The following is a 13,687-nucleotide window of genomic DNA, read 5'->3' as shown; positions in this document are numbered from 1 at the left end:
GGTTGAAGGATTAGTAATGGGCGCTCATCCGCTTCAAGGACGCAAGGTTGCTGTAGGTTGCTGTGCATGTTGACACAAATAATGTTAGCCAACATGGGCTATCGCTTATCACCGCGAAGCAAGAGAGAACCGCCATTCAATCGTTGGAGTCTCCGGATCCAGAGGTCAAATAGAGATGTATTTGTGGACAGACTTGAGGGTTGAACGCACGTTTAAACAACATGAAGACTATTCCAAGCAGCCATCTGCCCTAGTGCGTCACGGCTCCTATGGTCAACTTCTATCGGAGTGGCACCAAAAACCTGCACTCCTCTTGGCACTGCGTGGGCGCTACAGACAAGTGTGGGTGCTCAAAGGTGGTGATAGGATGTGATTGTTTATTATTTGGCAACAGCTTCCATTCCTAACAAAGCCAAACATAGTACTCCCCTGCAGGCTGCAGTGACTCCCGAGTCCAAGTCATTAATCGATCCGATTTCTCTCATGGACTACGTAGAGCAGCCAAATAGTAATCTGGTGCGTCAGCCTACCTTATATAAATTTTCTCTAATAGTTTCTGTATAGATCTGCTGCATCTGCCAGTAAGCTCGCCACGTCTAATTAAGCTTCTTGTAAGTTGTAACACAGCATCATGTAGTGCCCCATTCACAAATCCTACGACCGCCCGGACATGCTTGCACACATTCTGCCATGACTGTATCGCAGTAGCCGTACAACACTCCCCACAATGTCCCATCGACCGCTCCTCGCTTTCACTTGACGATCTATTGCCAGCGAATCCAATCGTGAAACATGTGAGTGAGATATGTAACACAGTGCAGGAAAAATTGCTGACATACAAGCCTCAGCTCGTGGATGAACTCATCATCGAATGCCCCAACCGAGTATCTGGATGCACGCAGACATTCCAAAGACAATTACTATCCGCCCACGTCAAGGACACGTGCCAATACGTTGAGATCCCGTGTTCGGAAGAGCAATGCGACAAGCTCATCCTTCGGAAAGATGTTGGTAAGCATAAAGATGCTTGTGTCTACCGCTCGACGCAGTGCGACGGGTGTGGTGCGACTATCAAGTATAGCGATCTTAGTGTGCGTGTCTATGACAATTCATTCTGAATCTACTCACGCAAGCGTGGATAGACTCACAATTCGGAGTGTCCTTCCAAGTCTGCAACGTGTAGTTTCTGCTTCGAAGAGTTCCCGAGGTCACAGTCACAAGCGCACGCTACTATCTGTCTCGACTATGAAATTCCATGCACGCAGGCTAACAATGGCTGTTCCTGGACTGGTCCCCGGCGTCAGTTCTCTGACGAACACGTTCTCTCTTGCCCATACGAAGCCATCAAAGGATTTTTCTCCATCAACAACGCTCAACTATCATCACTAAACACGGAAAACGCCGCTCTCAGACAAAAAGTTTACACACTCGAATCCGTGGTCCAGACAATGCGAAGAGACATCCAAACCTTCAGGAACGTGCTCGGTCCATGGTACCGGTTACACACCCAAGACCAAACCCCACTAATCGTTTCCCCATCCATCAACGCCTTCGATCACCTCTTCTCGGCACCGCCCGGTCCTTCTCCTTCCTCCTCCAGAACCACTATCAATCAAACCCAACCGTCTTCCTCCGCAGATCACGGAGAACTGACGTCTCATAACGAAATCGACGCACTCGCACCCTACTTCCCACTCCCACACGAGCACGCATTCCAAGAATCCCATACTTATCCCCGATCACGTCGATCGTTCAACGGGATCGTAGATCCACACTTGTCTCAACGCACACTGCCATTAACGCCCGTCGCGCCTCTTAATCTCAGTACCTCCCTCGAGGGCTCGCTAAGTGGCTTACGCGAGTCCATAGCCGCAGTATCCGCATCCGTTGATTCCCTAGCGCGTCGAAATGACATCGCGCTTACAAATGAGAGCATGCGTCTGAATGAAGAACTCGGCTCCCTCAAATACGCCGTTCACGGCATACGACTGCAAGTACGTTACGCTTGCAATCTTGTTATCTTATCGCCTCCTTCTATCTCTATTTCAATCTGCATCATGTGGCATTGTTCTGATGGTTTTTTGGGCATAGCTTCACCGTTTGATGATGGACAGGAATGCACAGGTGACAGGGAGAGGTGGAGAACCGCCTTTAAGCCTACCCGGCAATCAGACTATTTTTCACCCTCCGATATCAATGATGGCACCTACGTTCCCTGGAACGCCTGGGACGAAGCTCTGACCAGGTCCTGCAGTTTATGGTCGTTTAATCCCTTGTTATCTTACTGTGATGGATTATGATTATCCATATCTACGAGCTTCGTCCGATAGGTTGCTGCTTTAACCAAATATCGGTATTTCTCTAAGATTGGGGTACAGGCTCGAGAGTCGAATTCAAGTCTCGACCAGTCTACGCTCCAACTTCTCCGTAATCGCGATCTTAGAACTAGCCACGACGGCCATCACCCTATACACGACGCGGCCCTGTCGATCCCCCAAGACATTTTGCCAAAACGGCTGCAATTGAATTCACCAAACAAAGCATTAAACTAAGTACATTAATTTAAGTAGAACCAGAAAATCGCACGAGACAAAAATATGATGGGATAAAGATGATGTTGGATGAGCAAAAAAATGGAGATGGAGATAAGGAACTAAAGAAATAGAGGCGAGGTGAGACATGGACTATGATGGACTAGAGACAACAGCAAACAACGGGCATGACCAGATAACGATGAGCAGGAGGGAGTAGCTAACGAACGAGCGACAGGGTGGTGGACAACGGAACGAAAAGAACGTGCTGGCAGTGCAAGTGCTGAGTATATCAGTATGGGCATTGAAAAAAAAGTCAAAGTACATAAAGCGATGGACATAAAGCAAGACGAAACGACAGGTTCGAAAAAAGCCCATGAGACCACAGCCAGATTAGTTTGCAGCGACCACGGAATAACAGCAGCGAGCAAAGACGATAGTAAATTATGGTACATGCGAATTCCAAACGGACGGACGGACGATGAGAATGACATGAGAAGAAGACGGGCCAGGAAACTCGACGGCCGCCTCAGCTATATGTACTGAATCGTTCCCCACCATGCCCCACGCTATTCGCGGGAGGCACAGCAAAGGCATATTCAGCAGGAGGCGACACATACGAGTTCATACCACCGCTGATTCCAATATTAGCAGACGGAGCAGAGCTCAACGAATAACTGCCCTCTGCTGGGTACTGCAACCCAGGTTGGGCGTATGAGGTCTCCGTGTGAGGAAATGTGCTGTCCCGCGGGAATGGCGGATAGTTTCCTGTGTGAGAGTATTGGTTGGATTCTGGGGCGAAATGGTATGCGTTAGATGGGGATGTCGCGTCTACGGGCGTTGGATATGAGGAGTTGTGCTCGATGTTGTTCTGAACATGATTGTGCGGCATTCCTTCTTGGATAGTGGGTATACTGGGCTTGCGGCTGGCTATGGCAGGCTCCGTGGGACCTAGATAGGTGTTGGCGCTAGTTTCAGGTGGGAGCTGCGCAGGAACACGTGAGCATCTCGTCAGAAACATTCAAGGTAAAACGACTAATTACAGGATTATATCCAAACGAAGCCTCGCTCGTTCGCAGACCCGATGGGCCAGGGTCCTTGCCATATCCAGGGTGCGGACTTCCACCGGGCGAAACGGTAGAAGCAGGGGAAGAGTACCCTGGTTCCTGTGATAACAGGTGCTCCCTGTGTTGGTAGGCAAATGAAGACGCGGCATTTAAGTGAGCCTCGTTGAGCGATCCCTGGCTGGACCGCATGTTCAGACCGGACATGCGCGTCTCGAGGTTGGATGCACTGTAACGTAAAAAAACATCAAGGAATGAATATATTGATCATGAAAGCGCAGCGTACCAAGACCCTCTCCTGCCACTCGGATCGAAATGATCGACGCCCACACAGCTGCTGACGTCTGAATAAATCGCGCTGGTCGCACTGGTGTCGCTCCCACAGACGCTAGCAATCGAGCCAAATCTAGATAATCCAGTGGAACTGTACGAGTCCTCCGTGTCTTGATCTGCCTCGTTGCGGGGAAAACGCCCATGCGTGCATGTTCCCAGGGGATTCGGCATCCGGTGAGACATGCGGAGGTGATGCAGATGTCGGAGCGCCAAACTGGAAATCAGGCTTTGGAAGAGGTCCAGGAATAGGCGACGGGAGCGCTCTAGAGCTCATTGTAAAGCGGTTGTCCGAGAGCCGGCGCGGCACGTGCGAGGACGGAAACGGTGGACGAATCTCCGGTACAAGGGAAGAGCGAGAAGGCGTAAAGACGTGGGGCTCTGACGCTCTATGTGCCAAAGAAGGGCGAGGGTAAGGGCTGTAGGAAGCAGAAGAGCTGTAACTTGTCGCACGTATGCTTGGCCCACCGAGGCCGGACGGTGGACGGGCCATGGACTGACTTGACCCTGCAGGAGATATGGGCGGCCTGAGAAATATTGCGTCATTTTTCTCCTTTGCAACGCGTGCGAACGGATGATGCATAAGCCTAAGGAGACTAACGTCCATAGACTTGCGTCTATCTGGGAAATGGGTAGACGGCTGGTTGGCATCTGTGCTTGGCATGGACATGGTGATTGGCAGGGACCCTCTACGTGCGTTTAGAAGGTCGTTGTCCTGCCAAGTCAAGTCTGCTGGTGCAGGGCGAACATGAGGGGGGATTTCGGCAGGGGCGACCGGGTTACTATGCCAAGCTTGTGCGGGGGGCGCAGGAAGAGCAAAGGAAAACTTCGTAAGAGGACTTTCAGCTATGGGTGATCGCTCCACTGGGTGTGGCTCTGGTGAGGGTGGTAGATCATCTTCTGCAGGGTGCGTGGGTTTTTCCGTGGGGGTGGAAGAATTGGAAGAGTCGATGGGAGAGGTGTCCCTGGAAGACTGAGACTTTTGAGGAGAGAGAGCAGAAGGAGAATCCTGCTGAGTCGAGTCCTGAACTCTTTTACGAAGCGCCTTGTCTTTTGCACGTCTAAGAGAGAATAAATGAGTTGAATTCCAAACAAGATGAGGGCGTGATATACCTATTCTGAAACCCACACCTTTTGGTGGCACGCGAGATTAAGAAATGAGAACGCGACGAATTGACGTCAAAGAGGATAGAACACACCTGTACTGCACGTGGAAGCATATCCAGTTCTGCTGCTAACTTTTTACGGAGGGCGGCATTTGGTTTTGTATCTTTACGAAATATATCTTCTAGGACCTTGAGCTGTGTACGAGAGGTGCGCTTTCTATGCTTGACCTCGTTTGGAATGTAAGGAAAGAAAGTTCTGAAGTCGACGGTATTTGGGTCTACGCCTGGAGGGAACAATGAGGGGATACAGGTAGTTCCAGAGGTATACCTTGGACTTTGGTCCATTTGGGTTGGAAGGAAGTAACTGTGAGAAGGAGTAGGAAAGAGATCGACGCGATATAACGCGGAAAGAGGATTGGTGTGGGAGGGAGAGAAACGAGAGTGGAGGCTTGGCAATAAGGCCAGGGTCCATATTATAGAGTTTACGATCTTCCTTGACACAAACAAACTTTTATCGAATTGAAACGTGAACTTGAATGTCCCATAAAGCTTTTAAACAGTTGTTCTAATGATTTTTGAAAATGAATGAACTGGTAAGTAGGCCGCTCGAGGAGTAACACGGACTTGCCTTTTGCCTTGTAAAGAAAATAAAAAAAAGTTGCAGTTCGTGGCTGTGGAACGTTGCTAGGTCGATGAGTCTGGGGTCACTGTCAAAATAAACTGTCAGTCCAGGGTTACTTCAGGGACAATGACAAGGACGACGATGAACGAAGGGAAAGAACGACGAACGAACGAACTGCGGGTTTTTATATAATGTGGAATGGTCAAGAAAGAAGAGTCGAATCGTGAATTTATGAACCCCTCGAGTCCTAACTTGAAACTCTAGATTCTCATCAATGGCAACATGATGCAACACGCAGAACTGCTAATCTCCCAACCAGTAGGCTACAGACAGGCCTAGAGTCACCATAGCATACTCGGGACATCGCCACACTTCCTTCTATCAACATGCATCTCAAAGATTTAACTTCTCTTTCCGCGGATGGGCACAAGAACCCTCTCCCTCGATGGCTAGGGTCCTGCTTCTTAAATCAAACCATCTATTTAATGCACCCCTCTATCCGACTGATCCCCGTCGGCTCGGTAGCAGATCTACTTCGGTGGACTAGACTATCATATTGCGCATAAATTTTTAATATTACGAACTATGTATGGGTTACCGTTTATCGCTATGCATAACAAATCCCTTAGTACCAATTCACAATCGAGGCCTAGAATGTAGTCAGACAAGATCATGTGCGTGGTAGGTATATCAATATATGGATGGATGGATGGAGGACGTGAGGTGGTCATAGATATCGTGTGGTGAGTGTAAGGGTGCTCGATGAGTGGCGTCCTTGAGCAAGATCGCGAGGTAATATGTTATACAGTCCCAAGAAACATACAACCAAAAAGAATTCACATTTTGAGAGTTTTCTTCTTCCAACCGGGTATCAGGTGTCCGTCGTCGTGAGTTCATAGGCTCAGGTCCATATCGTCGCAGTCACGGTAAAGGATCTCTTCCAAGAACGTATTGGAAACACCTGCAAGCGGAGACGCAGCAAACAGCGAGGTACCATTCCGTTTGGCTTCCTCGTACGTGCGTTCCATAGCCGCGCGAGCTCGGCTTACAACAGCATGTGCGCAAACAGCCTGCACATCCACGCGCCTAGCAGGATCAGTCCGCATCATGCTCCTAATCAACGCAAACAGCTCAGGACTTCCATCCAGATCCATCTGGCTGAAATCTTCCTGTCGTAGCCTGTGCCACCCATCCCCCCTGCAAACAAACCATCACTACCTTCTAAAAAGAAAATCACATGTCAACTTACTGATCAGGCACAACAATATTTGTGGCCGTTTCTAGCATCGTCATCCCAAGACTGCAGGATCATTAAAACATCAGGGTCCATTCTATGCTCACGTCCATATCCACGGCTCAACATACCTGAAAATATCGGCAGCCTTGCCGTACGTGCCCTGTAGAACTTCCCGCGCGAGGTACACCTTGTCCCCCTCGCGCTCGAACGCGCCCCCAGGTCGGGGCCACACCGAGGCCATTCCAAAATCTCCGATCTTGAATCGGCCTTCACGAGTAAGGAAGATATTCGCCGGCTTCAGGTCTAGATGGATGATCCCTGCTTCATGGATGAAACGCAGACCCTGCAGGCACGAGGTTAATATCCAAGAAAAGACATGTCAAGACGGAAACGAGGGTGAAGAATAGACCACACACACAACATCTTCTCAGATCAGATGATTGGACGAAGGTGAAAATATGCTTGTATAATGAAAGAAAAAGAAGGGACCAAAAAAGTTTTTTTTTCCGTTGACCCGCAGCACTCACGTTACTCAAATCCACCATAATCTTCCACACCCGCGCCTCATCCAGGCGCGGAAAGGCCCGTCCGTACTCCCACAAAAATCTGGCAAAATTGCCAAGCTCACAGAGTTCTGTGCGTATAAAAAGCGCGTCATTTTGCTCCCAACTATCCACGTACGTCAGTACGTTCGGATGAGCACCCCGCGCCGATAGATGGGCCAATATATCCACTTCCTCTCGTAGTCGCAGGCTGTCACCATATGTCAAATAAAGACGGATGTGCGAATGACAGAACAACCCACCGATGCCGAGGACCTTCAAATGGCTTTGATCGTTTGACAGCCCAAACCGTGTCCTCAAGCTCGCGCCCAATCTTAGCGCGCACTTTAATGACCTTTCCAAACTCCCCGCTCCCAACCTGCTCGACTTCAACAAACTCCTTCTCGAAACGGCCAGCGTCTGAGACGTTCCTCACGTGCTCGATAGCGGTCATTTTTCGTGACCGCGGTCCAAGCGGAGAATGCGAATGAGTAGCAGATGTTTTCGAGGGCAGATGCCGCGCGATCGTAGGGGAATTCAATGAGATCGCGGAGCTATTCGAGCTCGACCGTGAGCCCGTGGTATCCACGGTCAAAGTACGCGCTGCGGGTATCGGCCAGTCTAAACCACGAAATACAATGAGACGACTGATCATAAATGAACGCGGAGCCGAACTACCTTTAAGATTAATGTTTCGCCGGGTGGGCGTGCCGCCCGCACTCTCCCCACTCGAAAATGCTCCGCTGCTGCTGCGGCGCATGAGCCACCTCCCAGCAGGACGGCCAAGCCCGAGACCCTTGTACTGCTTCCTCGAACTGGGACTTATAGTTTCCTCGTCCTCTTCAGTATCTGATCCACCAGTCCTGATCGTCACAGCGCTACCTTTCCCAAGCGGGATAGGGAACGCAGCAGGCAAACTCTTCCGTGGCTTCTTCCCATTCCCTTTGCACCCCTCTGCACCATCAAATGAAAACCCAACCTTCGATGCAACAGCACTCTGCCATGGACGCCCACCATCGAGCCCAAAGTGGCTCTTGAGCTTCTTCACAGGCGTTCCAGGAGGTTTCTTGCCCTCGGCTGCAGAAGGCTTCCCACCTGCCTCTAGCGTGCGTAAGATGAATGCGTCAACGTCGTCCTCGTCATGATTAAAATATTGATATGGATGGGATTGATTGAATGAATGAAGCTGCGCGTCGTCGATACCCGAGATCCTTGGCCAACCGGAAAGTGCACCAGGCATGATCCCAGGCGTAACCAGGTCATCGACGTTGTCATTATCAGAGTAAATAGAGCTCGAACTCGTGCTTAACGCCGAATTTCGCGCGGGGATCGACTCGTCGTCGCTAAGAACGATGCCAGAGTCGCGTGGCTTATACTTGGAGGGTAGCAGTCCCTCCTTGCCTTTCTGTGATCGTGGAGGAGGCGTTCCCTCTGTGATGCTAAACACGAATGAGGATTCGGTTGGGCCGAATAACATGTCCTCGTCATCCGAGTAGACTGTGCCTGGACCGTCATTCAGAGGCGAAGAGTTTGGTGAGGGTGTGTCCAAACCCGACCGCAGCGTCCATGACATTGGGGCAGCGGAGAAACCAGCCGAGTCTGGACCTGCATAGCTATGTCGATTGGGCGGGCTGAGACGGGACTGCACGGACAGATCCAGGGTAGTGGCGACGGAGGAATTAGTCCGCGTGCGTGGGCACTGCGCGGATTGAGGGATTGAGGGACCAAAGAAAAGAGTGGCCGAACTATTGGATGCCATTCGGGCGAAGGGACGGGGGCGAGGCTGAGAATGCAAACTTGGACGGGAAGGTGGGTTAGAGAGGAAAGGATTGGGGCCACTGGACCCTGTGAGTCTTCTTCGTGGTACAGGAGAAGGCGAGCCAATAATGGAAGTAGGCCGATTGCGATCGCGAGATACAGAAGGAAATGTTACTGGGACAAGGGGTGACTTCGTATTGGAAGCCTCAGCCTAGAGTAAAGTTTCGTCAGCACAATGGAAAAAATGTATTTTACCAATGTGGCTTCTAACCTTGGGTGACGGTGTGTGGTTCACACTCTCAAGGAGTTCAATGGAAACGGGCCTCGAACGTGCCCGACGCTTGATAATATGCCCTCCTGGAGAGATAGCTTCAGTGACCTCATCCTTCGCGCTACCTTTCTGTGGCACAAGTGCAGCATTGATAAGGAGGGACTTCTTCGGGCTAATAGACCGGGATTTGCATCTGCGGAGTGCAGGTAGCCTTTGTACAGGTTCTCCGTCGGAGTCGAGATCTTCTATGATACCCCAGCCCTCATCTGAGTCATCAGGATCCCGAATGCGCAGCCGCTTCATTGTTTCTGCCTGTTTCTTAACAAATGCGTCAGTGTCAGCTTTGCTCTTTGGCTGGGGGGTAAAACGAGGTGCTGGCAGAGGCGCAAGACGGTGGAAAGCGATACCAGATGAAGGGTCGGGTTTCGGAGCAGAGATATTAAGAGGTGTGCACGTGGTTGATGGGACAGGACGCAAAGGCGTAGAGAAGTCGCCACCGCCGGATTGCGCCGATTTGCGTTTAGTGCCTACGCCCACACGATGTGCAGGCTGCGAATTGAGCTGCTTTGCGGCTAGTATGGCGCGGTGGGAATCCTTGACTGGCGTAAGCAGTGGCTGAGTGGACGTATGATGAAAGAAAGGGGAAGGTACAGCGGATGAAGAGGATAGAAACAGGGTCGCTTCATCATCATCTAACATGATTGGTTTGATTGGTTTAGGATGTGAGATGGGGCATAGACGGTGCACTAGAGGGGGCGATTTGAATGGAGATTGTAAGAAGATATCGCTGTCATCGTGATCATGCTCCTGAGCCAGTTCATCTGCTTTGTGTTTGGCATCTACTGGAAACATTGGTCGTCGTCTAAGGGGAGACGGCGTCAACATTGGTTGCTCAGATGACACCCTGAACTTTGGGGGAGTTTGATAATGGGCTGCGCAACGGCCTGGGGATATTGGCGAGACGCTCTGGTCGCGTGCTCTACTTCTGGATTTTTGTACAGAGGCTATGTACTGTGGGACAGACGTTGAGACAAGCGCCGTCATTGTCGCCGCTGTGCTGTTTTCGTCCTATTCGTCGTTGCTGCCGTCGTTGTCACTGTGGTCAACGTTGGGGAGGAACAAAGGTTGACAATATGGAAAGAAATCGATGAGCAATTAATTTACAGCAGTGCGTTTATGGGTCACTTTCTCGACCGTGAGAATACCACTTTGTTCCACACTCAACAATGTCACGTGGTCGTGTTTTTGCATCCGTGGAATCTTTTTTCTATTTGTTCATGTTATTTCTTGCTACCTCCGTCGTCGTTACACGAGGCTATCAACCGTTGCGGTTATTATTCCGTCACTTCCCATGACAATCATCCAGAGCCGCTGTCCTAAATAATTGACCAGTCACCAGTGACTAACGCAGACCAGCACCAGCGGGCAACAGCCTGTTTATTTCACAGCTCTTCAGAGATTGAAACTCATCTGAAAATAAGTTCTGCCTCTTGGACTCCATATGCACTTCTCATGTGCGTAGTTCGTAGCTATGGTTTGGCTCTGGTTGACCAGGTTCGCGGAACAAGTCGCGGAAATTAAATTTATTCATATGAGATGAACCTCTCGCGCAGAGTCGCGCAGCCGCCTTGCGCCATTCTCCCGTTCCCGCCTCCTGCCTTAAATAGGATGCGCTTCAAATTTTTGTTCTCTTTCTCCACGCACGATCATCATCAGCAAGCTTTTGGTCCTGTCTCTCCACTTGTGGTTGTACATCGTCGTTGGGTTACGACCACAGCTCTAGTGCCATCCATTGTTCCCAGCATATTGTCTTTTGTGCTATGACTGCAGTTATGAGCATTGTTCTAGTACGTATTGTTGTCCTAAGCAACTATTGGAAATTTTAACATCACTTTGCCACTCCGCTAAGTCATGTGTCCCTGAAGAGTAATTTGTTATTCGGTGTCCTGCCCTAGCTCTGCATATGACTATCCAAACCAAATTGCTGACGTGGCCTCGTGGATCGTTCGCACCTGCAATCATGCGGGAACTCGACAATTTATTTCAATTTGTTTTTTTACATGCCATCTCGTAATGCACACCCTTGAGCTAAAAATCGCAATGCGCTAATTAACGATTCCCCTTTATTTTACAATCGATAGCGGCGCATGTTTCTTGCATGTCACTGAAAGTCCATTGGTAAGCCTGCTCATTTCTATTCTGCGATGAAGCAGATTATCAGTCTGATAGATGTGCACCACAAGCATTTTAGTGGCTCTCAGTTTGGAACTCCACACCTCTACTACCCAGTCGGAGGCAGGCTGATAAGCCATCTTTTATATCATCTAACAGCCCTGTATGATCTCGTTAGAAACATCATCCGATGCGAGAACTCCCAAACCACCCACTCCCCTCGGAACGCATCCGCCTAATTGGGGCGAGAACACCCGAAGAACATCTCATGACATTGTCACGCTGTACAGTATTGATTCTCGGAAGTGAGTAGGAACCACACAGCTAAAGAATCAGCATTGTTTCGGCAACAGTTTATGGTCAATGAAGCCCCGGTGACCAACGGTTGTGAATCACTGACACCCACACGTGGTGCTGATCGATAGTCCAATCACCAATTCTTCCCTAACGTCAACTTCAACCACGGATAAGTATCTTGTGAGTACATTCAAACTAAGCGATGCCTCAAAGCAATCTCAAAGGGTAGCTTACACTTCAGGACGGATGCCAGCACATGCACTCGCGCTCCTCGCTGCTCACAATATCGATTCCGTCATTATCGTCAGAAGTCAGCGTCAAACTGTAGGGAGAAATACTCTGTAGTATTGCGACAAGATGAGGACATTTCCCTCCGTTGCTCACGGCGGCGTGGCAATTGCCGTTGAACCCAGGTCTGTCCATCAAATCCCGATGGAGCACGCAATGTTTTACCAAGCGTTCATGTCCAAGATACCAATAATCCATGCATGATCATCGCCCCCGAGTTCCCGACTCGTCGAATCACACAAAATATAGGTACGACGTGATGGCCACTGTATGTGACAATTTTCATTGGGCATTTGAATTTCTTCGCAATACTACCGACGCGGTTGCGAAGATTGTGCGAAGGTTCCAACTATGACTATGACAGTACACGCAGCGATCAACGATAACGTTCAACTACTATCACTGTTTATCAGGCCTTATCACTGCATACACAATCATCGCCGTAAAGGTCGTAACGATTTCTTGTCGACGCGATGGGTGTAGCGCGCTCTGATTACGTGTGCATGCGCGCATCATGGCGTCTGACTAGCTAATGCAGAGGTCAGCTCTAAAGTTGCCGCCTAGCTTAAATCCGATTTTCTGCTTGTGATCAAAGGGAAAATCGGCTTCAAGCTCAAGCTCGGAACCACTGTTCGCCCCGAGTCAAACCAAGTATCACCAAGATTCAATGACGACGTTCCGCGGGCCCGAAATCCATATCACTCGAAGATATCGACATAGCGTTCGCACAACGTATTTTATAGAGGCAGTAAAACAAGTACTGGTCAATCGAAGTGAGTATATTTGTGCTAGACAAAGTTTATGATCGTGCCGAATGGAAGCCTGACAACCAAGGACCTGTGCTAGAATCCGATGATTAGGAGGTCGCAATGATAGATCATACCTCGATGATAGACATGGGGATGTGGATAATTGTTCTCGTGTCTTCAAATAGTGTGTTGCTCGTACTGATCTGAAATTTTTCATTGATTTACAATCCCTACAGCCAATACGTTCAATTTAAACAGTTATCCTGCTGATTTCTGTCTTGGGTTCTGCGGCAGAAATCTCCTGCTCACACTACCGATTGCGGATTCCCTCGAGAGGTGGGTGGCATCAACGTGTGGAATAGATCTAGGAGACTTTCGAAGTACTTGCGCTTGCTAACTAAATTCCCTCCGGGTATCCATCGGCGTCTACTTACTGTAATGTTTGATGCAGTATGTGTAGCAAATGACGGGCCGTCATGTATGTGCATACCACATATAATATCGCGGGCCAATATGATGCACGGCCTTCGTGACTATCACGACCTCGAATTTTTAACAAAACTCGCGGAAGGACTTGATATCTGATTCTCACCGCAACCATCAAAACTCCTTTACTCTGTCTTTCATCAGCCAAAAACCAAAACAGTGAAAACCACGCAGCAGGCCAGTAACAGCCAGTACAAGGTTTATATTGCTACATTTGCATTCTCATTTGATCAT

The 13,687-nt window shown here is 49.5% G+C and overlaps 3 protein-coding genes across 3 annotated transcripts; 1 reads left to right on the top strand and 2 right to left on the bottom strand.

Moving 5' to 3' along the window:
* Window positions 1–483: 483 nt before the first annotated feature.
* Window positions 484–2,241, top strand: DFJ58DRAFT_659783 (uncharacterized protein; the record flags this gene model as incomplete). The annotated part of the gene is made up of 6 exons (XM_041382110.1): window positions 484–516; window positions 565–581; window positions 638–794; window positions 849–1,007; window positions 1,143–1,994; window positions 2,092–2,241. The coding sequence occupies 6 exons, from the start codon at window positions 484–486 to the stop codon at window positions 2,239–2,241; spliced, it is 1,368 nt and encodes a 455-aa protein (XP_041244392.1).
* An 819-nt stretch (window positions 2,242–3,060) lies between these two features.
* Window positions 3,061–5,376, bottom strand: DFJ58DRAFT_841008 (uncharacterized protein; the record flags this gene model as incomplete). The annotated part of the gene is given in 6 exon segments (XM_041392662.1): window positions 3,061–3,516; window positions 3,575–3,824; window positions 3,882–4,001; window positions 4,021–4,986; window positions 5,039–5,043; window positions 5,125–5,376. The coding sequence occupies 6 exon segments, from the start codon at window positions 5,374–5,376 to the stop codon at window positions 3,061–3,063; spliced, it is 2,049 nt and encodes a 682-aa protein (XP_041244391.1).
* Window positions 5,377–6,187: 811 nt separating this feature from the next.
* Window positions 6,188–10,640, bottom strand: DFJ58DRAFT_785400 (uncharacterized protein). The gene is made up of 7 exons (XM_041390031.1): window positions 9,462–10,640; window positions 8,111–9,401; window positions 7,696–8,053; window positions 7,418–7,643; window positions 7,019–7,233; window positions 6,903–6,953; window positions 6,188–6,850 (listed from the first exon to the last, which is right to left on the bottom strand). The coding sequence occupies exons 1-7, from the start codon at window positions 10,503–10,505 to the stop codon at window positions 6,547–6,549; spliced, it is 3,489 nt and encodes a 1,162-aa protein (XP_041244390.1). The 5' UTR covers window positions 10,506–10,640; the 3' UTR covers window positions 6,188–6,546.
* Between the last annotated feature and the right edge of the window lie 3,047 nt (window positions 10,641–13,687).

The sequence above is a fragment of the Suillus subalutaceus genome (genome assembly GCF_016647625.1).
Source record: "Suillus subalutaceus strain FC151 chromosome Unknown DFJ58scaffold_46, whole genome shotgun sequence".
Taxonomy (NCBI): domain Eukaryota; kingdom Fungi; phylum Basidiomycota; class Agaricomycetes; order Boletales; family Suillaceae; genus Suillus; species Suillus subalutaceus.
This window is presented reverse-complemented; position numbering and strand designations above follow the sequence as displayed.

What these genes read in the sequence shown, in the direction of transcription:
- DFJ58DRAFT_785400 (XM_041390031.1), bottom strand. Translation starts at nt 10,505, where the DNA reads ATGACGGCGCTTGTCTCAACGTCTGTCCCACAGTACATAGCCTCTGTA. An exon ending in TTATGGTGGATTTGAGTAAC is followed by an intron (nt 7,234 to 7,417) that starts GTGAGTGCTGCG and finishes TCGTGCCTGCAG; the next exon opens with GGTCTGCGTTTCATCCATGA. An exon ending in AAGGCTGCCGATATTTTCAG is followed by an intron (nt 6,954 to 7,018) that starts GTATGTTGAGCC and finishes ATGATCCTGCAG; the next exon opens with TCTTGGGATGACGATGCTAG.